Genomic DNA, 25675 nt, shown 5'->3' with positions numbered 1-25675 from the left:
GTTAGGCTGGGACACCCACTGAAAGAGGCTGAGAGCAGACCCTCCGCTGTATATGAAAAGACCCATTATATAAACAATAACATTCTGAAGTCTGTATACATCAGTATACATCTAAAACTTTGGGGCTTGGTTATGAGTCTGAAAATCAACACAATGTTATTTAAAAATAAGCAAAACTATACATTTTTGCAAGAATACACCCAAATGGGCTATAAAATATAAATGGCTCATCTACAAAACATTTATGCAAAGAAAAATCTGTCCCTTTAACACCACAGTACAATACACAATTAACACTCCTGCTGCTTGCACTGACAAACACACATATGAAAGAGAATAGTTCAATACCTAAATACATTTAGTGAAAAATGTCACAAAATACAGAGCCCTGTCCTGTGATATAACATTTAAGAGTGCACCCTGCAGTGCATCTACAATTCAATGTGTTATTATATAAAATAAAAATGACTGAACAATAAGGTGTTTCACAATGGCTAAACATATGCAAAGAGGGGCTGTGGTAGTGGATCATATGGTGTAGGTGTAATGGGTTTGATGTGGGCAAGTGGTGTGTGGGATGGATCAGCTTTATATAACAGGTGCACAGAAAGTCAGAAAAATAATTTTGCAGGCTTTATTGTTAGTGCAGTGGTTAGCTTTAAAGGGACACTGTACCCAAATTTTTTCTTTCGTGATTCAGATAGAGCATGACATTTTAATCAACTTTCTAATTTACTCCTATTAGCAAATTTTCTTCATTCTCTTTGTATCTTTATTTGAAATGCAAGAAAGTAAGTTTAGATGCCGGCCCATTTTTGGTGATCAACCTGGGTTGTTCTTGCTGATTGGTGGATAAACTCATCCACCAATAAAAAAGTGCTGTCCAGAGTACTGAATAATAAAAAAGCTTAGATGTCTTCTTTTTAAAATAAAGATAGCAAGAGAACGAAGAAAAATTGATAATAGGAATAAATTAGAAAGTGGCTTAAAATTGCATGCTCTATCTGAATCATGAAAGAAAAAATTTGGGTTCAGTGTCCCTTTAAGAGTTGTGGCAAAATCTGGTGCAGAGGATCACATATGGTCCTTTAGCCACCCCTCATGCAATAGGAATTATACAGATGTATATTGAATATTAAAGGGATATGGTTAGGCAGAGCAATGTGAGTTATATAAAAAGATTATATTGGAAAGTTTAAGTAGTTGTGAGGAAAAAATGTAAGACACAATAATTATGCACGATTTTTTGGCAGTAATTTTAAGTTTACATCTTTAGCAATGACTATAGGCACAGCAGATCATAGTAACACGTAACCCCCAACACACACACATTTTGTGGAATTGCTTTCAACTACATAAGCGAAACGAAAGAAACATACAAACCTAAAAGGTATTAAAGGAAATGGTTACCTTAAAATTGAAAGTATATTTTAAAACAATAACATAGTCATGATAGTTGACGCCATTATCTATCAAATTTGTCTTTTTATATTTATCTAACTAAGCACAAGTTGTACACACTAGTAGTGCGCCAAATCAATACGGTTTAGTGATGAATGATGTTTTTTTTAAGCATCCCCGTCCCAGTTCTCTACATGACTTCCTCCATCACTTCCTAATTCTACTACTGTACTGTACTGCCGCTGCAAGGCGGGGGGCTGTAACTGTAACCAGAGCATCGGCAGTGCGCAAGCTCGTTTGCCGCGCGCTCACGTGGTCCCAGGTGAAGCTCCGCCCCTTCGCCGGGCCCCGCTTTTCCTGAAGACCCTAGTATGGCGGCCAATAATTATTACGGGTACTCGAATCAAGGAGCCGGTGGGCAACACAGGTATAGCGGGAGGAGGTACAGTAATGGTATTTTGCATCATCGCCTAGAGGCGCTGCCTGCAGCGATACATTTTTAATGTATGTTAGTGACGGCGTGAGGCTGCTTCAGTATCAGCTTCATTCTCTTTTTACCTCTCAATGGCCTAGATTCACTAAGCGTTTACGGAACTATCCAGTGAGACAGTTTTCCCGCTTACAATTGTATGCACTAAACTAAAAATGAGTTTACCAAATCTTAATGCAATTGCTCCCTGTGGTGTCATTTAATGGGGAAGATGTGTCTAATTGGGGAGCTCTGTGCCGTATTACTGAGGCCAGTGACAGGGAAATAAAATGGCAGGGCAATGATAGAAACAGTTGCTTAGGTTAAGATGGCACCAGACACTGCATAGCAGGTGATATCCAGCAGGTGAGTTGTCACTGTCTGCTGGAAGTTCTTGCTGCAGCTTTATATAGCAGGTGCACAGAACCATCATTTGCAAAGCTTTTTGTGTGTGTAATTCACTGGTTACTTTTTAAAAGTTGTGGCATAATTATAATGACTGGTACTGCCAATTAAATAAACCCATTGGCACGACCCTCCTCCCAATACTTTGTATTAGTCATTCAAAGTGACATGGAAATCAAAAATCCATTGAGTAGATGAGCGAGAAATAATTGTAGTAAAATGCATCTGAACTAAGTTAAAGCTGAAGCTGTTTAAATTACTTTGCAACAAGCAGAAAATGCAGCTTTGTAAACTATCGTGACAGGATTGAATAATAAAATAATGGCTATGCAGACTAGTTTTTTTTTTAGCAGTATTTTAAACAAAATATTGAATATTTGTTTTCTCAGGTTTGCATTCTCGGCAAATCTTTCTTACAAATGAAATACCTAAATACTTGTTCCCAGGAACCTCTGTATGCCCAAACAAATTTCAGATAATTTTTGTGTGACCAGCAAACCATTTCTGCAAACTGTATGTACTACAATACCTTTGTATGCAAACGAAATACACAAACAGACCTCAGTCAGGTTTAAAGTAGCAATCCCCTTTAATGCAGTTTTCATGCTCAGACAGATGGCAGATAAAGTGTATGTCACCAGTGACTTCTTCATGACTTTTGTATGATCATACACATTTTAGACTCCTACAGCCACTTCATGCTGATCATATGTCAAAACAAACGACAGGGTAGGCACATGTCCTCAGCCATCCTTTTAAAGCAGCTATACACCTAGTGACATTAAATCAAAGGGTGTGCCCTTAGCAACCATTTTGACAGCTTCCCTAGCAACCTTTTTGACAGCTGTATGTCTAAACAAGTCAGGGACATAATAACATTTTTGTTTAAAATAGTGTTGTTAAATTTTTTTTTTTAAATATACATTAAATTATGTTGAAAATAAAATCTGTATCTTAAAGGGTCATGAAATATTTTGAGATTGTAATAAAATTGTGATTTTTCCAATGACTGCTAGAACTGGAAGTGCAATCTCCACAGTACACTGTAGAAACCAATTTATAAATTTCTCTAATTATTCTCAGCAGAGGCAATAACTTTTTTTTTTTGCTAACAAAATGACAGTTGCAAACCTTTGGATTGGCTCCTCCAGATAAGACAAGTGGTGGGAAGAGTTTGGCCATTTGAGATTTCAACAGGCAGTGTCTACCTGTTAAGAAAGTTTTCACACTTGACTTACTGTACTGCACAGTCTAGGAATTGTAATTACAAGGTGTTTACCTTTAAGCATTCTTCTACTATGACTTGTGTGTAGTATGCTGTTTCACTAGAGGTCAGTGATGTTTTTTTTTAGATTCTTGCTGCCTTAGTGGTGTTCTGCACCCCCTTGTGTTTAATATTTTTTTGTCATGGTGTTACAACTTTAAAATATATTTTTATCTATTAAAAAAGATTGAGGATATTTTTACACTTTCATCACAAGCTTTTTGTATCAGTGCTGAAGCAACTACACTTTTTTTCTTTTCTTTTTTTTAATTTTAAATCTGATGTTCAGGAGGTCTTAGCTGTAATGTTGCCAGCACCATTTAGCAACAGTTGAAATGTCTAACCAGGCATTGCCCTATTGCCAAGTCCTGTTTTCCCTCTGACTTTGGTAACCAGTTGAGTGAGAGAAGTTTCTTCCTTTGTGTGGAACACAATGTTGTATTTTCCTCGAGACTTCCTTATGAGTTATTGACAATCCCTTATTATATGTGCTGCTGGTGACTGGTAATGTGAGGCCACATCATGCCTCATTGCTTAGAACAGTGCTGGTTAATTCCAGTCCTCAGGACACATCAACAGGCCAGATTTACATAACTGTACTAGAGCACACGTGAAATAATCAGCTGGTTAGTAACTAACCTACTCAAAGCCACCAGCCTGTTGGGGGTCCTGATAACTGGAATTAAAAGGTACTGGTGTTGATGTACATATGTCCCTAGTTTTAGGCATACCTGTTCATTCAAGTGAAGGCTTAAAGGGACATGCCACCCACATTTTTTCTTTTATGATTTAGAAAGATAATGCAATGTTAAACATCTTTCTAATTTACTTATATTATCTAATTTGTTTTAGTCTCTTGATATTCTTTGATGGAAAAGCATATCTAGATATGCTCACTAGCTGCTGATTGGTTGCTGCACATAGAAGCATCATGTGATTGGCTCACCATGTGCATTGCTTTTTCTTCAAATAAGGATATTTAAAAAATGAAGCAAAATAAATAATGGAAGTAAATTGTAATGTTTAAATTTCTATTCTCTATCCGAATCATGAAAGAAAGATTTTGGGTTTAGTGGCCCTTTAAATGCCCCTCTAAAATTAAAAGAATATTAAACAGGCTTATTTTAATAAATACAGATTACACTGCACACATGCTACGACTCTATCATATTTAGATGTCTCATGCCCCTGTAGGTATCAAAGTGCTAGAGGCATGTTAGTCACCTGCCTGCTATCAAATTTTGGCTCTAAAAGAGATTATTGTACTCCCATTTTTAGAACCAAAAATTGAGCAAGCCACTCTTTCAGTTGTGGTTATCACATATGTAGGTGGCTATCAGACATTCACCTTATCGACAGACTAACTTATGGGAGTGTGGGATGTCCATTTTATAATATATATAATATTTTATGGTTAGGTTAAGAATTCCTACTTGTTTTCTTCACAACTTGCACATTGCACAAAATGTAATGCTAATTAGAACTATGTATTCAAAGCAAAGATTTGCTGAGAATATGCAGATTTTTTTTTTATTATTACTAGTTCTAAAGCCTGTGTAAACGGGCCATTGTTTGCAGTACAGCGGTCCCACCCCTTGCACTTTCCTTCTCTTTTTTTCTTTCTCTCTTTTTTCTTTCTCTCTTTTTTCTTTCTCTCTTTTTTCTTTCTCTCTTTTTTCTTTCTCTCTTTTCTTTCTTTCTCTTTTTTTTTTCTTTTCTTGCTCTTTTTTTTTTTTTTTTCTTGCTCTCTTTTTTTTTTTTTTTTTTCTTTCTCTTTTGCGCTATCTCTAGCGCTGTGGAATCTGTTGGCGCTCTACAAATACCTGATGATGATGATGATAATAATAATCTCTCGGCCACGCCCACACTCTCTGCTGCTTAAGGCCAGGTATGTTTGTCCTCATGCAGTCTCTACTGCGCATGACTACATCTGACAAACATACCTGGCCTTTTATTATATAGGATATTAGTTTTTTAAATATTAGGATAAAAGCTTAAAGCAATGGGCACATTGTAACTTGTTTCCTTCTCTGCTGAGGCCAATTAGCGACAGTCATAAATGGGTCACTAGCGTGTGCAGCCAATGACAGTGTTAAATTTGGAGTCTCACTTCCACGTTTAACAGGAATTGAAACTGATAGTTTCCGAGTAAAATTACAGGACAGGGGAGCAAAGTTCCAGGTAAAGTATATAGCAAAGTTGATTTACTATATAGAATTTAAGATTTTATTTTACTTTCTTTAAGTGTTTAATGTCCCTTTTAATCATACCTTACTTGCTAGGTAAATGCTGACTACTTTCTTTAGTACTGGCTCCCATGTTTTATTTACTGAGCTAATTATGTAGGAATATTATCACTCCTGTGCATGCATGGCTATTGTATATTTGTTCATTTTAAAGCATTTTAAGATTGTAGAAGGGAGAAAACAAGTGTGTGTGATCAGTTACAATCAACTACATGATCTGTAATGAATTCAATGATCCCCAAAGCAATTAAAGGGACGTACAAGTGCAACAAGAAAATGCTATAATTTACATACATATAACAAGCAAAGGGTTTAAAGTGATGGTTAACTTTTTAGTTACAATATTTGTAATCATAAACTAAAAGATGGGGACTTTTATTCATGAAAGGCTTCGGAAACTAATTTTTTTTTATTTATTACCCTTTCATGTTTTCCTATATGTCGCCATTCCTCCACCTGTAACGGATACTCTATTTCCAACTTCACAGACAATTCAGGCTGTAGCCAATCGTATCGCTGGACGCCAAAGGGGGCGGTGACCAGATTGGCTACAGCCTGAATTGTCTGTGAAGTAGGGAATATCCATTACAGGTGGAGGAACGGCGACATATAGGAAAAAAAAAAAGCATTTCCAAAGCCTCATCTTTTAGTTTATTTATGATTACAAATATTGTAACTAAAAAAAGTTAACATTTACCATCACTTTAAATGCATATTTAAAGTCAGCTTGAGAGTAGCAATGCGCTACTTGTCCGTAGCTCTGAGCACATCTGGTAAACCAATAACAAGAGGCATACGTGTGTAACCATCACCAGCCATGTTGATCTCTGGCGCAATAGTGTGTTGCTGTTTTGTAGCTGACTTTAAAATGTTTAACTACTTTTCATGGGTTAAACTGACATAAAACCCAAAAATGATTCAGATAGAACATACAATTTTTAAATAACTTTACACTTTACTTCTATTATCAGTTTCTTTGTTTCTTGTTATCCTTTGTTGAAAAGCAGGGATCTAAGCATGCTACCTACCTAGGTATCTCTTCAACAAAGGATAACTTGAGGACAAAGTAACTTTTATAGTAGAAGTAAATTGGAAACTTTTTAAAAATTGTATTCTCTAACTGAACAATGAGAGAAAAATTTTGGGTTTCATGTCCCTTTACTCCTATTATCAAATTTCCTTCATTCTCTTGATATCTTTATTTGAAAAGCAAGAATGTAAGTTTAGATGCCGGCCCATTTTTTGTGAAAAACCTGGGTTGTTCTTGCTGATTGGTGGATAAATTCACCCACCAATAAACAAGTGCTATTCAGTGTCTGAACCAAAAATTGTCTGGCTCCTTAGCTTAGATGCCTTTTTTCAAATAAAGCTAGCAAGAGAATGAATAAAAATTGATAATAGGAGTAAATTAAAAAGTTACTTAAAATTGCATGCTCTATCTGAATCACGAAAGAAAAAAATTGGGTTCCGTGTCCCTTTTTTAGCACATTGTATAAAAGCAACAATGCAATAATAAAATGCTGACACAAATAAGGGCATTTTCTTTTTGTGCTTTTATGTCCACTTTACAGGTTAAAAAACACAGATGCCATTTGGGAGTTTGTTACCCTCTCAATACAAAGGCGTCATACAGCGTCTGACTGGCTATAGTGCAAATAAGCAACAAAATACATTTAACACTTAAGTACTATGATCTGTATATTTTATCACAGCTCTAAGCAAGGGCCTTTTTATTCCCACCCTCCCTTGGCTCCCAGTTATCCTGTTCAGCAGACACCGACTTCAGCCCCGCCAGTACCCTCACCATATGGTATCCCGAACCCAGATAACCACCCAGTGGGGTCAGCAGGATATCCCAGCTACTCTGGAGGGGACTATGGCTATGGAAGTAGGCAACAGGAATCTCCAGCACACCCAGAAAACAAACCCCGCTATCAGGTATGATATTACCCAAGTCTCTGTCAGAAGATGCACTCGAGGCTACTAGAGCTAACAATTAGAAGACCCATAAATAATAATAATAAAAAAGTTATATTTATATTAAAGGGATATGAAACACAAACATTTTTTTTTTTTTGTGTGACTCAGAATAGGAATTTATTTAAAAAAATGGTATGCTCTATTATCAAATTTGCTTCAGTCTTATGGTATTTTATTGAAGAGGTACCTAGGTAGCTGTCTGGAGCACTATATGCAAGGAAATATTGCTGCTATTTAGTGCTCTTGCAAATGGATAACATTCTCTCAACACTTTTGCCATAATGTGATACTGATATTACATCACTGCTTTTCAACAAAGGAAACCAAGAGAGTAAAGACAATTTGATAATAGAAGTAAATTAGAAAGTTGTTTAAAATGACATGCTCTATCTGAATCATGCAAGAAAAATTTAGGATTTGATGTCCCTTTAAGGCAAATGATGATTGTATCAAACAAAATGTTCAATGGTGAGGTACAGAGATGAATCATTTTTGAAGTTTCTGTGCTGTACCAATGACAAATGTTTTCTACTCTAAACTACAACAGGCAATATACACGTCCACATGTTCTTTTGGAGCAGTCTACAACCCCCCCCCCCCCCCCAAATAATGTTCTATTATGTAAGGAATTTAAATGGAAAAAATATTTTTGCATGTAAACACTGCAACATTACATATGTTTTATGGGATATGAAACACACAATTTTTCTTTCATGATTCTGATAAAGCATGCAATTTTAAGCAACTTTCTAATTTACTCCTATTATCAATTTTATTTGTTCTCTTTAATTGAAAAGCAGGAATGTAAGCTTAGGAGCAGGACCATTTTTGGTTCAGCACCTGATTGGTGGCTAAATGTACCAAGAGAAGGAAGAAAAATGAATAGGAGTAAAGTTTAATGCATTACTACCCAGTATGTAAAAATAATTTTAAAAACAGGGGCACTTTAATGAATTAAAAACGTTTCAAAGACACTTCTTTTTTAAAAAATATTTCCCTTTGGGTTATGGTAAACATACCGCCTATCCTCCGCCTTGCATCTCCTACTGTATTTAGCATATCAATGACGAATCCGGCTTCCTCCAATTGTTGCATGCTCAATGAGCTGGACACAAAAGAGGACATGCAACGATTGGAGGAAGCCGGATTAGTCATCAATATGTTAAATACAGTAGGAGACGTGGGCGGAGGATCGGCGATGTGTTTACCATAACCAATTGGAAAATATTTTAAAAAATAAGCGTTTTTAATAAATTAAAGTGCCCCTGTTTTTAAGATTATTTTTAGATACGGGGCAGTGTTTCATTAAACTTTAAAATCACTTTAAAATTGCATGCTCTATCTTAATTATGAAAGAGAAAATTTTGGGTTTCATATCCCTTTTTTAAACTGTTACTGAAACTACCACGATTAGGCAGTACTAAAAAGCAGGGATCAATTGCTCATTGGTTAATAAAGTGAAATCACAACCTTTTTATAGATCAGGACTCAAATACACTAGAATAAATTAGTTTTTCTAAGGATGAGAACTTACCTTTTTTAATGTTCCTTTAAATACGGGCATGCTACCTATTTTTGCATATTAGTACAACCATTTTCCTTAATCCTGTTCATAGGATAATTACAACTATGGGCGTTCATCAGCATCAAGCAGCTATGAGAGCAAATCATTCATGCAACCATCCGGTGCTCAGACCCATCTTCCTGCAATTGGCACTTATCGGGATATCAAACGTGAGGAACAATCACACGGACCTTGGAATGTGCCTGCTGTAAACAGTGGTAGGATACATTGTTACTTTTACTGGATAATATCCAGTGGATATATATATATATATATATATATATATATATATATATATATATATATATATATATATATATATATATATATATATATATATATATATATATATATATAAAAATAATTTTATTAGTGTGTGAAAGGGACATTAAACACTTCTTGCTTGCTAAGCACTCCTTTGAGAAATCAAAATCTCTAACCTAGGTTTTTAAAATATGTAAAATTGTCTTAGCCAGTTTGCACACATGCAGAAACTTTGATACCATAATCATTATTAGTGGGAAGTGCATACAATGTGTTGTCCCTTTTTGATAAATATAAGTGATATTCCCAACAGTAATTGATGATGTACCGTGGACTCACCGTGTCAAGAAATAAATACATTTATCAGGTAAGCATAAATTTCGCTTTTCTGGCCGCTAAGGAACATGAGAAAAGTGTGAGGTTTTAAACTAAAGCAAGACGTGTTTAAAGTCCCTTAAAATAAAAAAAAGTTATTAGAACTTTTCCCTAATTTTAGTATAATGTTCCCAACTGTGTCTGACAAGAGACTAATTTATTGTGATATTTATTCAGGGGTTGACTAGTATATTTGAAATTAATGATGTTGCATTTATTTATACTTATGCTATATGGTCAAAAGTATGTGGACACTTGGCCCATCACACCTATTTGAGCTTGACATCCTATTACAAAACCATGGCCATTATTAATAGCCACAAAGATTTTAGTGTGTGTTTGGGAATTTGTACCCATTCAGCCAAATGTGCATGTGTGAGGTCAGACACTGATGTTGGATGAGATCTGGTTCACAATTAGCTCTCCAATTCATCCCAAAGTGTTGAGTGGGGTTGAGGTCAGGGTTCTATGCAGGCTACTAGAATTCCTCCACACAAAGTTGGAAGCACCCGATAGTCTAAAATTTCTTTGTATCCTGTAGCATTAAAGGGACAGTCTACACCAGATTTTTTATTGTTTTAAAAGATAGATAATCCCTTTTATTGCCCATTCCCCAGTTTTGCATAACCAACACAGTTATATTAATATACTTTTAACCTCTGTGATTATCTTGTATCTAAGCCTCTGCAAACTGCCCCTTTATTTCAGTTCTTTTGACAGTCTTGCAGTTTAGCCAATCGGTGTCTGCTCCCAGATAACTTCACGTGCTTGAGCACAGTGTTATCTATATGAAATATGTGAACTAACACCCTCTAGTGGTGAAAAACTGTTAAAATGCATTCTGAAAAGAGGTGGTCTTCAAGGTCTAAGAAATTAGCATATGAACCTCCCAGGTTAAGCTTTCAACTAAGAATACCAAGAGAACAAAGCAAAATTGGTGATAAAAGTAAATTGGAAAATTGTTTAATATTACATGCTCTATCTGAATCATAAAAGTTTATTTTGGCCTAGACTGTCCCTTTAATTACTCTTCACTGGGATTAAGGGGCCTAGCCCAAACCCTGAAAAACAACCCCAGGTCATTATCCCTTCTCCCCAAACTTTACAGTAGGCACTATGCATTTCGGTAGGTAGTGTTCTCCTGCCATCTACCACAACCAGATTCTTCTATTAGTCTGCTAGATATTGAAACGTAATACATCACTCTGAAGATTGTTTCCACTCCTCCAGAGTCCAGTGGCATTGTGCTTTACACCACTCAATTTTACGTTTTGGCTTTGCGCATGTTGAGATGAGGCTTGTGTGCAACTCCTTGGCCTTTGAAAACCATTTAAGATGCTTCCTGCACACAGTTCTTGTGCTGATGTTGCTTCCAGAGGCAGTTTTGCAAACTGACTTGTGGCATCCTATGGCAGTGCCATGTTTAAAGTCACTTCTTCAGTACGACTCATGGTACTACCAATGTTTGTCTATGGAGATTTCATGGCTTTGTGTTTAATTGTATGCACCTGTTAGTGATAAGGGTGACTAAAACACCTGAACTCAGTATTTAGTAGTAGTATTTACGTACCCTGTGTTAATTAATTTACAGCATATTTATCTCTTGTTTTGCTTCAGTACAGAGTCATGAGCGACCGACCTCTAGCTACCTTTTAATAAGTAGAAAGTATTTGCCTTACCTTTCTTGTGTCACTTCTTTCATACTCCTGATTAGTTGTGTTTTTATGAAGATCAATCTAACTATATAAACATCAACTAACACTATAAACACCTGATAAGCTGGTGAATTCTCACCACACACCCCCTTATGAGTTTCTGTTCTAGGTTCACATGGCACACATTTTCTCTCACACTAGCCTAGTAATGGACATTTCCTATTTGATAAGGGTGGCAAGATCCAAAATAAACTGTTTATAAGAAAATTGTATTGATTGCTAAATTTATGTAAGACTTATTTATTTGTTCTGCCTTCCTCAGAAGTTCTTAGTGTTGGAGTGCAGCCAAAATGAAACCAAAACTGGTAGTTGGGTTCACTGCATGTACTATAGTGCTACACCATAGGACACTAGTTTAAAGGGACATTGTACACTAGATTTTTCTTTGCATAAATGTTTTGAAGATGATCCATTTTATATAGACAATCTGGGGATATTTTTTTTTTTTATAACAATGTATAGTTTTGCTTTTTTTTTTTTTTTTTTTTTTTTTTTAACAACATTGTGCTGATTTTCAGGCTCCTAACCAAGCCCCAGGTATCAGATGTAGACCGAAAGTCAACAGTTTCCTGCTTGCTCTTGTTTGTGTAATTACTGTAATAGATCTCTTCATATGCAGGGGAGGGGGGGAGTGTCTGCTCTTCCTGGTTTCTCATCCCCTTTCAATGGTTGTCTCAGCCTAACCTCATCAACTGTGCTAAATATTGGATTTTTAGATCAGTATCTGTGCATATTCTTCTTTATAGTAGTGTCTATCACATGCAGTTATGTAAAAATTGGTGTATACTGTCTTTTTTAATATCCTGTATATTATTTATTTTAATTTGTGACATGTTAGGTGGAAATGCCATGTGGCACTCTGCCAATCACGTGCTTTTATCGTTGAGTAGTGGTGTGCATTCAAATCCTTTGTGAGGGTCCGAAGGCGGAAGAAGGCGGCCGCTCCTGGGTTTCGGCTCTTTCCGGAGCCGCATTTATTCTCGTAAAAGTTCAACACACAAGTATCTGTGCAAATTCAGATTGTAGTGTGTTGAACTTTTACAAGAATAAATGCGGTTTTGGAAAGGGACAAATCCCATGACAGGCCACGGCTTTCCACATTTGGATCCTCCATAAAGGATCTGCATGCATACCCCTAGCTTTGTGCACGTCAATTTAGAATTAAAGTGATGTTTTAACCTCTTAAGGACATATGATGGAATTTTTCCGTCATAAAACAATTGAGCAAACTGAAAGCTGTGTCCTTAAAGGGTTAAAGAACTGTTAAAGGGAATTGCATAATCAACAAACACACCAGGGTAGATTTGATTTAAATCACTAGTCAGTAAGACCAATTTTTTTTTTTTTAATAAACATGGTTTCTATTATTGGAATAACTTTTCAGATTATTTTTTCAGTTATACAAGACCATTACTGATTTGGTTATATATCATTAGATATGCATAAGAAATTATTAGGAGGTAAACTATCTCCTGTTTAAAAGGGTTAATCATTCATATTTGATCAACTTTTCAGCTTTACTTTATTGGAAGGATAAAAAATGATAACTTTTTAAAAATTAACATTTAAAGGGACATTAAACCCAAAAATTTTCTTTCATGATCCAGAAAGAGAATACAATTTTAAACAACATTCCAATTGTATTCTCTATCTGAATCATGAAAGAAAAAATTTGGGTTTAATGTCCCTTTAAATATTTTTTTATGTAACTAAAGAAAAATAACCATTGCCTTAATAATTTTAGATTTAATTAAAATAACATTATATTGCCCCATCCATCCTCATACGTAGGTCCTTGTGCAGATCTATTCCACTCCAAACAATTTTCCATTCATTGAGCTTCTTGAAACTTAGAGTTGATTATAGATTTGCAGTGGAACAATGGCATTTAAAGGGACAGTAAAGTCAAAATTAAACTTTCATGATTCAGAAAGAACATGCAATTTTTGAATGAAAACATAATCAGAAGGGCTTACACCCCTTACCAAGATAAGTCACATGGTATAATTCTAAGCATGCAATATTGATTGCTATACTCCATTAACAGGCATGGATAGAGCTAGCCAAAACCTTAGCCATATATGTAGTGAAGCAAGTCCAGCCTTAGAAGTAAAATAGCCTTTTATTTTCTCATTGGATCCTGGTACAAAAATATACTCATGTCACTGCATTTAGTTATGATTAAAAGAGCTCAGCTATACTTCAAATGTAGATTCAGAATTCGTCTCAGGCAACAGTTGGGCACTATTATTCGCTCTTGAGAACAGAAGATGTGGACACGCTAGGAAAGTAGTTGAAGGGATATTTTCATTTAAAATTAAATCACTCCTAAAATGTTCAAGAAAAATCTTGAAATATAAATTCATATTTATTTTGCGAAATTTTGCTGTAGATTATTTCTGAAAAGTGTGCGTGATCATTGGGAACATATTAAAGGGGAGGACATTTCACAGTACATTGTTCCTTCAACATTGAGTGGATTAGTATTTTTTTGTTTTTTTCTGCTGACTGGTGAGCTATAGTTATATTTATTTCACTCCGGTAAATTACTATAGGGTAAGCTACTTATGCTTGCAACAGTTTCAGAGAGCTTTAAAAAAAAAAAAATCAAAATAAAACCCTTGTATCAGGTTTCTTTTGTCCTGTATATTGAGGGAAGAGATGTGTGAGAGGGCATTCATGCTGAGACCATTCAGCATCTGGTAGCAAATTTAATACTGACAGGAGAGACAAATGTGTTGTAGTTTTAATTTCCTCTTTGTCCCAAAAAAAAAGGGACAATTTCATTGAATTTACAAAGCACACTATACAAATGCTCTTTTTTTTTAATTCAAGATGGTATCACTTTCCATGGTCTTATAGGCTTCATTGGAAAATAAATTACCACTTGTAGGATACGTAACATATATTATACCTGTACCTACACTTTTTGTTTTAATAAAATTTGCTCTGTAGTTTCTTGTTTTAATAAAGGAATATAAAACCCATGTTTCTTTCATGATTCAGACAGAGCATGGGATTTTAAAGGGACAGTCGACACCAGAATTTTTGTTGTTTTAAAAGATATATAATCCCTTAATTACCCATTCCCCAGTTTTGCATAACAACCACAGTTATAACAATAAACGTTTTACCTCTGTAATTACCTTGTATCTAAGCATCTGCAGACTGCCTCCTTGTTTCAGTTCTTTTGACAGACTTGCATTTTAGCCAATCAGTGTTCATTCCTCTGTAATGTTATTTATATGAAACACATGAACTAACGCCCTCTAGTGGTCAAAATGCATTCAGCTTAGAGGCGGCATTCAAGGGCATATTAACCTCCTAGGTTTAGCTTTCAACTAAGAATACCTCGAGAACAAAGCAAAATTGGTGATAAAAGTAAACTGGAACGTGGTTTAAAATTACATGCCCTATCTGAATCATGAAAGTTTTTTTTTTTTTTTTTTTTGGACTTGACTGTCCCTTTAAACAACTTTACAGTTTAATTCTATTCTCAAATTAGCTTCATTCTCTTGGTATCCTTTGTTGAAGGAGCAGCTATGCACTACTGGGAGTTAGCTGAACACACCTGGTGAATCAATGAAAAGAGGCATTTTTGTGCAGCCACCAATCAGCGCTAACTCCAGTAGATCATTTCCTTCAGAGCCTATCCAGGTATGCTTTTCAACTAAGGATACCAAGAGATTGAAACTAATTAAATAAAAAAAAAAGTAAATGAAAAGGTTGTTTAAAATCCCATGTTCTGTCGGAAATATGAAAGAGAAAAAATCTGGATTTCATGTCCCTTTTTTAAAAGGAAATCATTGAGTTACTATCTTCTATTAATCTCAGGTAGTAGTGTTTTTTTTTTTTTTTTTGTTTTTTTTTTAAATAGAAAATTGTATATGGAAATTAAAGGGACATGATAGCCAAATGTTGAATCACTTGAAAGTGATGCAGCATAGCTGTAAAAAGCAAACTAGAAAATATCACCTGAACATCTTTTTGTAAAAAAGAAAGATATATATTTCTTTCCTAAGATATGGTGAATCCATGGCTTGAGTAATTCCGGTTGGGAATATCACTCCTGGCCAGCAGTAGGAGGCAAAGAGCACCACAGTTAAACTGCTAAGTATCACTCTCTTGCCCACATCCCCCAGTCATTCTCTTTGCCATCAGGGCATGGAGGAGGTGAAGTTTAGGTGTCTGAAGAAAATTTTTGATTTAATCTACAAGCAAGTTTTGGGGTATAGCCGTATTCTACGACATTCCTTGCAGTCGGGTAGTGGTGGCTTTAAAGCAGTTAGGAACTTGTAAAGAGCTACTTACTGTGTTTTCCTAACAATTGCTGCTCTAGTTTAGAAAGCCAGAGATGTCTACTCTGTACTTTCTTTTTCAAAGGTCTCTGTGAAGAACTGTGTCTTCTCATACCTTGTAACTGTCTACATGCCGGACAGCGGAGCAGGTAAGTGCTTTTTCTTCCAGTTGGGGAGACCATGCATTTAACAAATTAAAAGACACTGCTTTTTTATTGGGACATAGATAATCCTGTTGTATGGGTTACACTGGGGCATGAAGCAGACACTGTAGCATGTGTGAGACTAACATTTAAACTTTTTTAAAAAGAAAGGGTAAAATGTTTTTATTAGGCTTTATTTTCTGACACATATTTACTTGATAAAACAAAACAAGTTTAAACTGAAAGTAAGGCTGAATTTTCTATTGCAGCAGTTTATTCATTTCCCCATTACATTAAAATAAAACGATGCAACATCTTAAACTATCCAGTTTGAAAAACCGGTCATTTCTGGTACTTGGTGTACCGGGAAGCTATTTTTAGTGCCTCTCTGTGTCGCAGCAGTAATTTGAGCTCGGCAGTTGCAATCACATAACCGGCTTTAATTTAGCCGGTTATGTGATTGCAACTGCGGAAAAAGTTGTTTTCTCCTGTTAAGTGTAGTCAGTCCACGGGTCATCCATTACTTATGGGATATTAACTCCTCCCTAACAGGAAGTGCAAGAGGATCACCCAAGCAGAGCTGCTATATAGCTCCTCCCCTCTACGTCACACCCAGTCATTCTCTTGCACCTAACTAATAGATAGGATGTGTGAGAGGAGTGTGGTTATTAAATTTAGTTTTTTATTACTTCAATCAAAAGTTTGTTGTTTTAAACAGCACCGGAGTGTGTTGTTTCTTCTCAGGCAGTATTAGAAGAAGAATCTACCTGAGTTTGTGTATGATCTTAGCGGACGTAACTAAGATCCATTTGCTGTTCTCGGCCATTCTGAGGAGAGAGGTAACTTCAGAACAGGGGACAGCGGGCAGGGTTCACCTGCAAAGAGGTATGTTGCAGTATATTATTTTCTAAGGAATGGAATTGACTGAGAAAATACTGCTAATACCAATATAATGTAAGTACAGCCTTAAATGCAGTAGTAGCAACTGGTATCAGGCTGTTATGTATGTATGTTGGCACTAAAGTATTTCTGGGGAATGGCACTTCACTAAGAAAATACGGTATACATATAACTTATAGCCTTCCTGCAGCGATAGCGACTAGCAACAGGCTTTTATTCTTATTTCATATATTTAAAACGTTTACTGGCAGGTTAATCGTTTTTCTCTCTGAGGTACTTGGTGAAAATTTATGGGCATTATTTTCCACTTGGCTGTTGTTTATTTTGAATAAAATCAGTTTACTGAGCTTCCCCACTGCTGTATTATGAGTGGGAGGGGCCTATTTTGGCGCTTTTACTACGCATTAAAAATTCAGTCACAGTCTTCCTTATTCTCCCTGCATGATCCAGGACGTCTCTACAGAGCTCAGGGGTCTCCAAAACTAGTTTGAGGGAGGTAATCACTCACAGCAGACCTGTGAGACTGTGCTTTGACTGTGATAAAAACGTATTTATTTGATTTGTCAATCGTTTTTTGGTATTAAGGGGTTAATAATCCATTTGCTGATGGGTGCTATCCTTTGCTAAATTAATGCATTTCATATGAAAAATTGATTGCTATAACTAAACCGGTTCATTGTTATATCAAAAGTGACAGTTTTTTTGTGTGCTTCTTAAAGGCACAGTAACGTTTTTTATATTGCTTGTAAATTCATTTGAAAAGTATTTTCCAAGCTTGCTAGTCTAATTGCTAGTTTGTTTAAACATGTCTGACACAGAGGAATCTCTTTGTGCAATATGTTCAAAGGCCAAGGTGGAGCCCAATAGAAATTTATGTACTAATTGCATTGATGCTACTTTAAATAAAAGCCAATCTGTACATGTTAAGCAAAATTCACCAGACAACGAGGGGGAAGTTATGCCGACTAACTTGCCTCACGTGTCAGTACCTGCATCTCCCGCTCAGGAGGTGCGTGATATTGTAACGCCAAGTACATCAGAGCGGCCATTACAAATCACTTTACAAGACATGGCTAATGTTATGACTGAAGTTTTAACTAAATTGCCAGAACTTAGGGGTAAACGAGACCACTCTGGGGTGAGATCAGAGTGCGCTGATAATACTAGGGCCATGTCTGATACTGCGTCACAATTTGCAGAACATGAAGACGGAGAGCTTCATTCTGTGGGTGACGGATCTGATCCAAATAAACTGGATTCAGACATTTTAAATTTAAGCTGGAAAACCTCCGTGTATTACTAGGGGAGGTGTTAGCGGCTCTGAATGATTGTAACACGGTTGCAATCCCAGAGAAAATATGTAGGTTGGATAAATATTTTGCGGTACCGACGTGTACTGACGTTTTTCCTATACCTAAGAGACTTACTGAAATTGTTACTAAGGAGTGGGATAGACCCGGTGTGCCTTTCTCACCCCCTCCTATATTCAGAAAAATGTTTCCAATAGACGCCACCACACGGGACTTATGGCAAACGGTCCCTAAGGTGGAGGGAGCAGTTTCTACTTTAGCTAAGCGTACCACTATCCCGGTGGAGGATAGCTGTGCCTTTTCAGATCCAATGGATAAAAAGTTAGAGGGTTACCTTAAGAAAATGTTTGTTCAACAAGGTTTTATATTGCAACCCCTTGCATGCATTGCGCCTGTCACGGCTGCGGCGGCATTTTGGTTTGAGTCTCTGGAAGAGACCCTTGACACAGCTCCATTGGATGAGATTACACACAAGCTTAAAGCCCTTAAGCTAGCTAATTCATTTATTTCTGATGCCGTAGTACACTTAACTAAACTTACGGCTAAGAATTCCGGATTCGCCATTCAGGCGCACAGAGCGCTGTGGCTAAAATCCTGGTCAGCTGATGTGACTTCCAAATCTAAATTGCTTAACATACCTTTCAAGGGGCAGACATTATTCGGGCCCGGTTTGAAAGAAATTATCGCTGACATTACGGGAGGTAAGGGCCATGCCCTGCCTCAAGACAGAGCCAAGCCAAGGGCTAGACAGTCTAATTTTCGTGCCTTTCGTAACTTCAAGGCAGGAGCAGCATCAACTTCCTCTGCTCCAAAACAGGAAGGAACTGTTGCTCGCTACAGACAAGGCTGGAAACCTAACCAGACTTGGAACAAGGGCAAGCAGGCCAGAAAACCTGCTGCTGCCCCTAAGACAGCATGAAGTGAGGGCCCCCGATCCGGAAACGGATCTAGTGGGGGGCAGACTCTCTCTCTTCGCCCAGGCTTGGGCAAGAGATGTCCAGGATCCCTGGGCGTTGGAGATCATATCTCAGGGATATCTTCTGGACTTCAAAGCTTCTCCTCCACAAGGGAGATTTCATCTTTCAAGGTTGTCAACAAACCAGATAAAGAAAGAGGCGTTTCTACGCTGTGTACAAGATCTTTTACTAATGGGAGTGATCCATCCGGTTCCGCGGTCGGAACACGGACAAGGGTTTTACTCAAATCTGTTTGTGGTTCCCAAGAAAGAAGGAACCTTCAGACCAATATTGGATTTAAAGATCCTAAACAAATTCCTAAGAGTTCCATCGTTCAAAATGGAAACTATTCGGACAATCTTACCCATGATCCAAAGGGGTCAGTACATGACCACAGTGGATTTAAAGGATGCCTACCTTCACATACCGATTCACAAGGATCATTACCGGTATCTAAGGTTTGCCTTCCTAGACAGGCATTACCAGTTTGTAGCTCTTCCCTTCGGGTTAGCTACGGCTCCAAGAATCTTTACAAAGGTTCTGGGGTCTCTTCTGGCAGTACTAAGACCGCGAGGAATATCGGTAGCTCCGTACCTAGACGACATTCTGATACAAGCGTCAAGTTTCCAAACTGCCAAGTCTCATACAGAGTTAGTACTGGCATTTCTAAGGTCACATGGGTGGAAAGTGAACGAAGAAAAGAGTTCTCTATTACCACTCACAAGAGTTCCCTTCTTAGGGACTCTCATAGATTCGGTAGAAATGAAGATTTATCTGACAGAGGTCAGGTTAACAAAACTTCTAGATGCTTGCCGGATCCTTCATTCCATTCCACACCCGTCAGTGGCTCAATGCATGGAGGTAATCGGCTTAATGGTAGTGGCAATGGACATAGTACCCTTTGCACGCCTGCATCTCAGACCACTGCAATTGTGCATGCTAAGTCAGTGGAATGGGGATTACTCAGATTTGTCCCCTATGCTGAATCTGGATCAAGAGACCAGAAATTCTCTTCTATGGTGGCTCTCTCGGCCACATCTATCCAAGGGGATGCCCTTCAGCAGGCCAGATTGGACGATTGTAACAACAGACGCCAGCCTGATAGGTTGGGGCGCTGTCTGGAATTCCCTGAAGACTCAGGGATCTTGGACTCAGGAGGAGAGTCTCCTTCCCATAAATATTCTGGAATTAAGAGCAGTTTTCAATGCCCTTCTGGCTTGGCCTCAGTTAGCAACTCTGAGGTTCATCAGGTTTCAGTCGGACAACATCACGACTGTGGCTTACATCAACCATCAGGGAGGGACAAGGAGTTCCCTAGCAATGATGGAAGTCTCAAAGATAATTCACTGGGCAGAGTCTCACTCTTGCCACCTATCAGCGATCCACATCCCAGGCGTGGAGAACTGGGAAGCGGATTATCTAAGTCGCCAAACTTTTCATCCGGGGGAGTGGGAACTTCATCCGGAGGTCTTTGCCCAAATACTTCGGCGTTGGGGCAAACCAGATCTGGATCTCATGGCGTCTCGCCAGAACGCCAAACTTCCTTATTACGGATCCAGGTCCAGAGACCCGGGAGCGGTTCTGATAGATGCTCTGACAGCACCTTGGGTCTTCCACATGGCTTATGTGTTTCCACCCTTCCCGATGCTTCCTCGATTGATTGCCAGGATCAAACAGGAGAGAGCATCGGTGATTCTAATAGCGCCTGCGTGGCCACGCAGGACCTGGTATGCAGATCTAGTGGACATGTCGTCCTGTCCACCATGGTCTCTGCCTCTGAGACAGGACCTTCTGGTGCAGGGTCCTTTCAAACATCCAAATCTAATTTCTCTGAGGCTGACTGCATGGAGATTGAACGCTTGATCCTATCAAAGCGTGGATTCTCGGAGTCAGTGATTGATACCTTGATACAGGCTAGGAAGCCTGTTACCAGGAAAATTTACCATAAGATATGGCGCAAATACTTGCATTGGTGCGAATCCAAGAGTTACTCATGGAGTAAGGTTAGGATTCCTAGGATATTGTCTTTTCTACAAGAGGGTTTAGAAAAGGGCTTATCCGCTAGTTCGTTAAAGGGACAGATCTCAGCTTTGTCCATCCTTTTACACAAACGTCTGTCAGAAGTTCCAGACGTTCAGGCTTTTTGTCAGGCTTTGGCCAGGATTAAGCCTGTGTTTAAGACTGTTGCTCCGCCGTGGAGCTTAAACTTAGTTCTTAACGTTTTACAGGGTGTTCCGTTTGAACCCCTTCATTCCATTGATATCAAGCTGTTATCTTGGAAAGTTCTGTTTTTAATGGCTATTTCCTCGGCTCGAAGAGTCTCTGAGTTATCTGCTTTACATTGTGATTCTCCTTATCTGATTTTCCATTCAGACAAGGTAGTTTTGCGTACTAAACCTGGGTTCTTACCTAAGGTAGTCACCAACAGGAATATCAATCAAGAGATTGTTGTTCCTTCATTGTGCCCTAATCCTTCCTCAAAGAAGGAACGACTTCTGCACAATCTGGACGTTGTCCGTGCCCTGAAGTTTTATTTACAGGCAACTAAAGATTTTCGACAAACTTCTTCCCTGTTTGTCGTCTATTCTGGACAGAGGAGAGGTCAAAAGGCTTCGGCTACCTCTCTCTCCTTCTGGCTTCGTAGTATAATACGTTTAGCCTATGAGACTGCTGGACAGCAGCCTCCTGAAAGAATTACAGCTCATTCTACCAGAGCTGTGGCTTCCACTTGGGCCTTTAAAAATGAGGCCTCTGTTGAACAGATTTGCAAGGCTGCGACTTGGTCTTCACTTCACACTTTTTCCAAATTTTCCAAATTTGACACTTTTGCTTCTTCGGAGGCTGTTTTTGTGAGAAAGGTTCTTCAGGCAGTGGTTCCTTCCGCGTAAAGATCCTGCCTGTCCCTCCCGTCATCCGTGTACTTTTAGCTTTGGTATTGGTATCCCATAAGTAATGGATGACCCGTGGACTGACTACACTTAACAGGAGAAAACATAATTTATGCTTACCTGATAAATTCCTTTCTCCTGTAGTGTAGTCAGTCCACGGCCTGCCCTGTTTTTTATGGCAGGTCTAAATTTTAAATTATACTCCAGTCACCACTGCACCCTATAGTTTCTCCTTTCTCGTTTGGTTTTCGGTCGAATGACTGGGTGTGACGTAGAGGGGAGGAGCTATATAGCAGCTCTGCTTGGGTGATCCTCTTGCACTTCCTGTTAGGGAGGAGTTAATATCCCATAAGTAATGGATGACCCGTGGACTGACTACACTACAGGAGAAAGGAATTTATCAGGTAAGCATAAATTATGTTTTTCTCCATTTCTGGGTGATCCGGTCTTAATTGGTAGCGGTAAGGCACCTCAGTAATTGAGGTGTGGGGTTGCCTGAGGGGTATTTTAGAAGTTTATTTGATATTTATTAAATGTTTTTTCTTAACTTTTCTCACATAATTTTAGCTGGGGATCAATCCTAATTTGGGATAAAATTTAGTGCATTTTTCCTTGGCTTATTTTAATTGAATGTTAAAATCTTTGAAACTTCTCAGTTTTACTTTTTCACAACATGTCTGATATGGAGCAAGAGCCTGCTCCCATGAATTCATGCTTATTATGTTTAGATGCACAAATTGCAGCTCCTATGCAATTTTGTTCTTCATGTGCCAAGAAAACCTTGCAAAATAAAGGTAACATTTTTTAGCCTAATGTCTCTGAGGATGATGCTGTTAAAATAATACCTCTGCTTTCTCCTGCTATGTCCCAAGCCTCAATGGCGTCACATGCAGTGCCCTGCGGTTCCTCTATAACTCCTAGTGAAGTTTATTTAAAAGCAGAAATTGCTGCCCAGATATCTTCAGCGACATTAGCTGCCATTCCAAGATTACAGGGAAAAACGCAAGAGGAAATCTAGAAATTCAGAAACTAAGGTGCCTGTTTCCAGTTCTGCTTCTCAAGTTGCCCTTTCTCATAAGTCTGATGAGGAAGATACATCGGGACTTTCTGAGGGTTAAATCTCAGATTGGGATAGTATAATTCCTTCTTCTGAGACTGAGGTGGTATCCTTCAGATTTAAGCTTGAACACCTTCGTGTATTGTTAAAGGAGGTTTTAGCTACTTTAGATGATTCCGATACCCCTATCGTTGTCACTCATAACAAATCTAGTACACTTAAAAGTTTTTTTGATGAACCTTCCACTTCTGAGGTTTTTCCTGTGCCGGACCGTGCTAGGAAGATTATCTCACAGGAATGGGAGAAACCAGTGGTGCCTTTTTTTTCCCCGTCTCCCATTTTTTTAAGAAAATGTTTCCTGTCGAGGACTCCATAAAAGACCCTTGGTATAATGTACCCAAGGTTGAAGGGGGTCATTTCCACTCTGGCTAAGAGAACCACTATTTCTATTGAGGATAGCTGCTCTTTTAAGGATCCGATGGACGAGAAGATGGAGGCTTATTTGAAAATTATTTATGTTCATCAAGGTCTCCAATGGCAACCTGCAGTGAGTATTGCCACCGTGACTAGTGCGGCATCTTATTGGTTCTTATTGGTTCGACGCCTTGTCTGATTCTCTTGAAATAGAGACTTCCTTGGATGAAATTCAGGATAGGATTAAAGCTCTTAAGTTGGCCAATTCCTTTATTGCAGATGCCATTTTACAGGTTGTTAGACTAGCAGTTAAAACCTCTAGTATCGTTTCCTCTAAACTCAAGCTTCTGGCGATTCCTTACAAGGGCAAAATCTTGTTTGGACCTGGTTTGGCAGAAATTCTCTGATATTACGGGTGGAAAGTGGTTTTCTACCTCAAGATAAGAAGAATAGGCCTAAAGGACGTCTGAGTAATTTTCGTTCCTTTCGTAACTTCAGAGGAAAGCCTTCCCCTTCTTCTTCCAAGCAGGAACAATCCAAGTCTTGGAAACCCAATCAGTCTTGGAACAAGGGGAAACAATCAAAGAAACCCGCAGCTGATTCCAAATTGGCATGAAGGGTTTGCCCCCGATCCGGGATCGGATCAGGTGGGGGGCAAAATTTCAAAGTTCTTTCATGCCTGGATATGAGATGTCCCAGATCCCTGGACTGTGGACATAGTATCCCAGGGTTACAAATTGGAATTCAAGACTTTTCCTCCCAGAGGCAGATTCCTTTTCTTAAGATTTCCTGCAGACCAGATAAAGAGAGAGGCGTTCTTGAAATGTATACATCATCTTTCCTCCCTGGGAGTGATAGTTCCAGTTCCAGTGCAGGAACAGGGTCTCGGGTTCTACTCCAACCTATTTGTGGTTTCTAAAAAAGAGGAAACTGTCCGTCCCATTCTAGACTTGAAGTGTCTAAACAAGTTTCTCAAAGTTCCATCCTTCAAGATGGCGACTATATGTTCCATTCTTCCTTTAGTACAAGAGGTTCAGTTCATGACAACCATAGACCGAAAGGATGCATAGCTTCATGTTCCTATTCGCAGGGACCATCACAGATTCCTGAGATTTGCCTTTCTGGACAAACATTTCCAGTTCGTGGCCCTTCCATTTGGTCTAGCCACAGCTCCCAGAATTTTTTCAAAGGTTCTGGGGGCTCTTTTGGCAATGATCCGTTCTCGTGGAATTGCTGTGGCACCCTACCTGGACGACATATTGGTTCAGGCGCCATCTTTTCAACAAGCAAAATCTCACAAAGAGATATTGTCATTTCTTCATTCCCATGGATGGAATGTGAAATTGGGGAAAAAAAACTCCATTTTCCCCTGCTACAAGATTAGTGTTCTTAGGGACCATAATAGATTCTCTATCTCAGAGAATAGTTAGATCAGTCGTCAATGGATTCTCTCCCGTGGTGGATTTCTCAGGAACATCTGTCTCAGGGCACATGCTTTCGGAGACCTTCCTGGGTATCGTGACCACGGACGCCAGCCTGCTGGGATGGGGAGCAGTCTGGAACTCGTTAAAAGCTCAGGGCCTTTGGACTCGGGAGGAGTCTGCTCTTCCCATCAACATCTTGGAGTTGAGGGCGATTTTACAATGCTCTATTGGCTTGGCCTCAGTTGTCCTCAGCCCAGTTTATCAGGTTCCAGTCAGACAACATAACCTCTGTGGCTTACATCAATCACCAGGGAGAACCTCAGAGTTCCTTAGCTATGAAGTAGGTTACTCGGATTCTTTAGTGGGCAAAGACCCACAATTGCTGTCTGCCATCCACATTCCAGGAGTAGACCACTGGGAAGCGGACTTTATGACCAGACAGACTTTTCATCCCGGGAATTGGGAACTTCATCCGGAGGTGTTTTCCAGCTTAGTCCTCAAATGGGGGGGTTTCGGAGTTAGATCTGATGGTGTCCCGTCAGAACGCCAAGCTTTCAAGGTACAGTTCAAGGTCAAGAGATCTGCGAGCCGTTCTGATAGAT

The 25675-nt window shown here is 38.5% G+C and overlaps 1 protein-coding gene across 2 annotated transcripts in view; it reads left to right on the top strand.

The window, feature by feature from the left end:
- Positions 1 to 1712: 1712 nt before the first annotated feature.
- Positions 1713 to 25675, top strand: part of ZFR2 (zinc finger RNA binding protein 2) — a 517666-nt gene continuing 493703 nt past the window's right edge. Inside the window, exons 1-3 of one of the 2 annotated variants that reach the window (XM_053703133.1) lie at positions 1713 to 1828; positions 7543 to 7723; positions 9382 to 9547. In XM_053703133.1, the coding sequence (XP_053559108.1) occupies positions 1773 to 1828; positions 7543 to 7723; positions 9382 to 9547 (403 nt within the window). In that variant the 5' untranslated portion in view covers positions 1713 to 1772. Of the gene's footprint in view, positions 1844 to 7542; positions 7724 to 9381; positions 9548 to 25675 lie in introns of both variants that reach the window. The other variant, XM_053703132.1, reaches the window with a different exon arrangement.

Source organism: Bombina bombina, chromosome 2 (genome assembly GCF_027579735.1).
Source record: "Bombina bombina isolate aBomBom1 chromosome 2, aBomBom1.pri, whole genome shotgun sequence".
Lineage (NCBI taxonomy): Eukaryota > Metazoa > Chordata > Amphibia > Anura > Bombinatoridae > Bombina > Bombina bombina.
The sequence above is the reverse complement of the archived record's forward strand: the minus strand, read 5'-3'. Positions and strand labels throughout refer to the sequence as shown.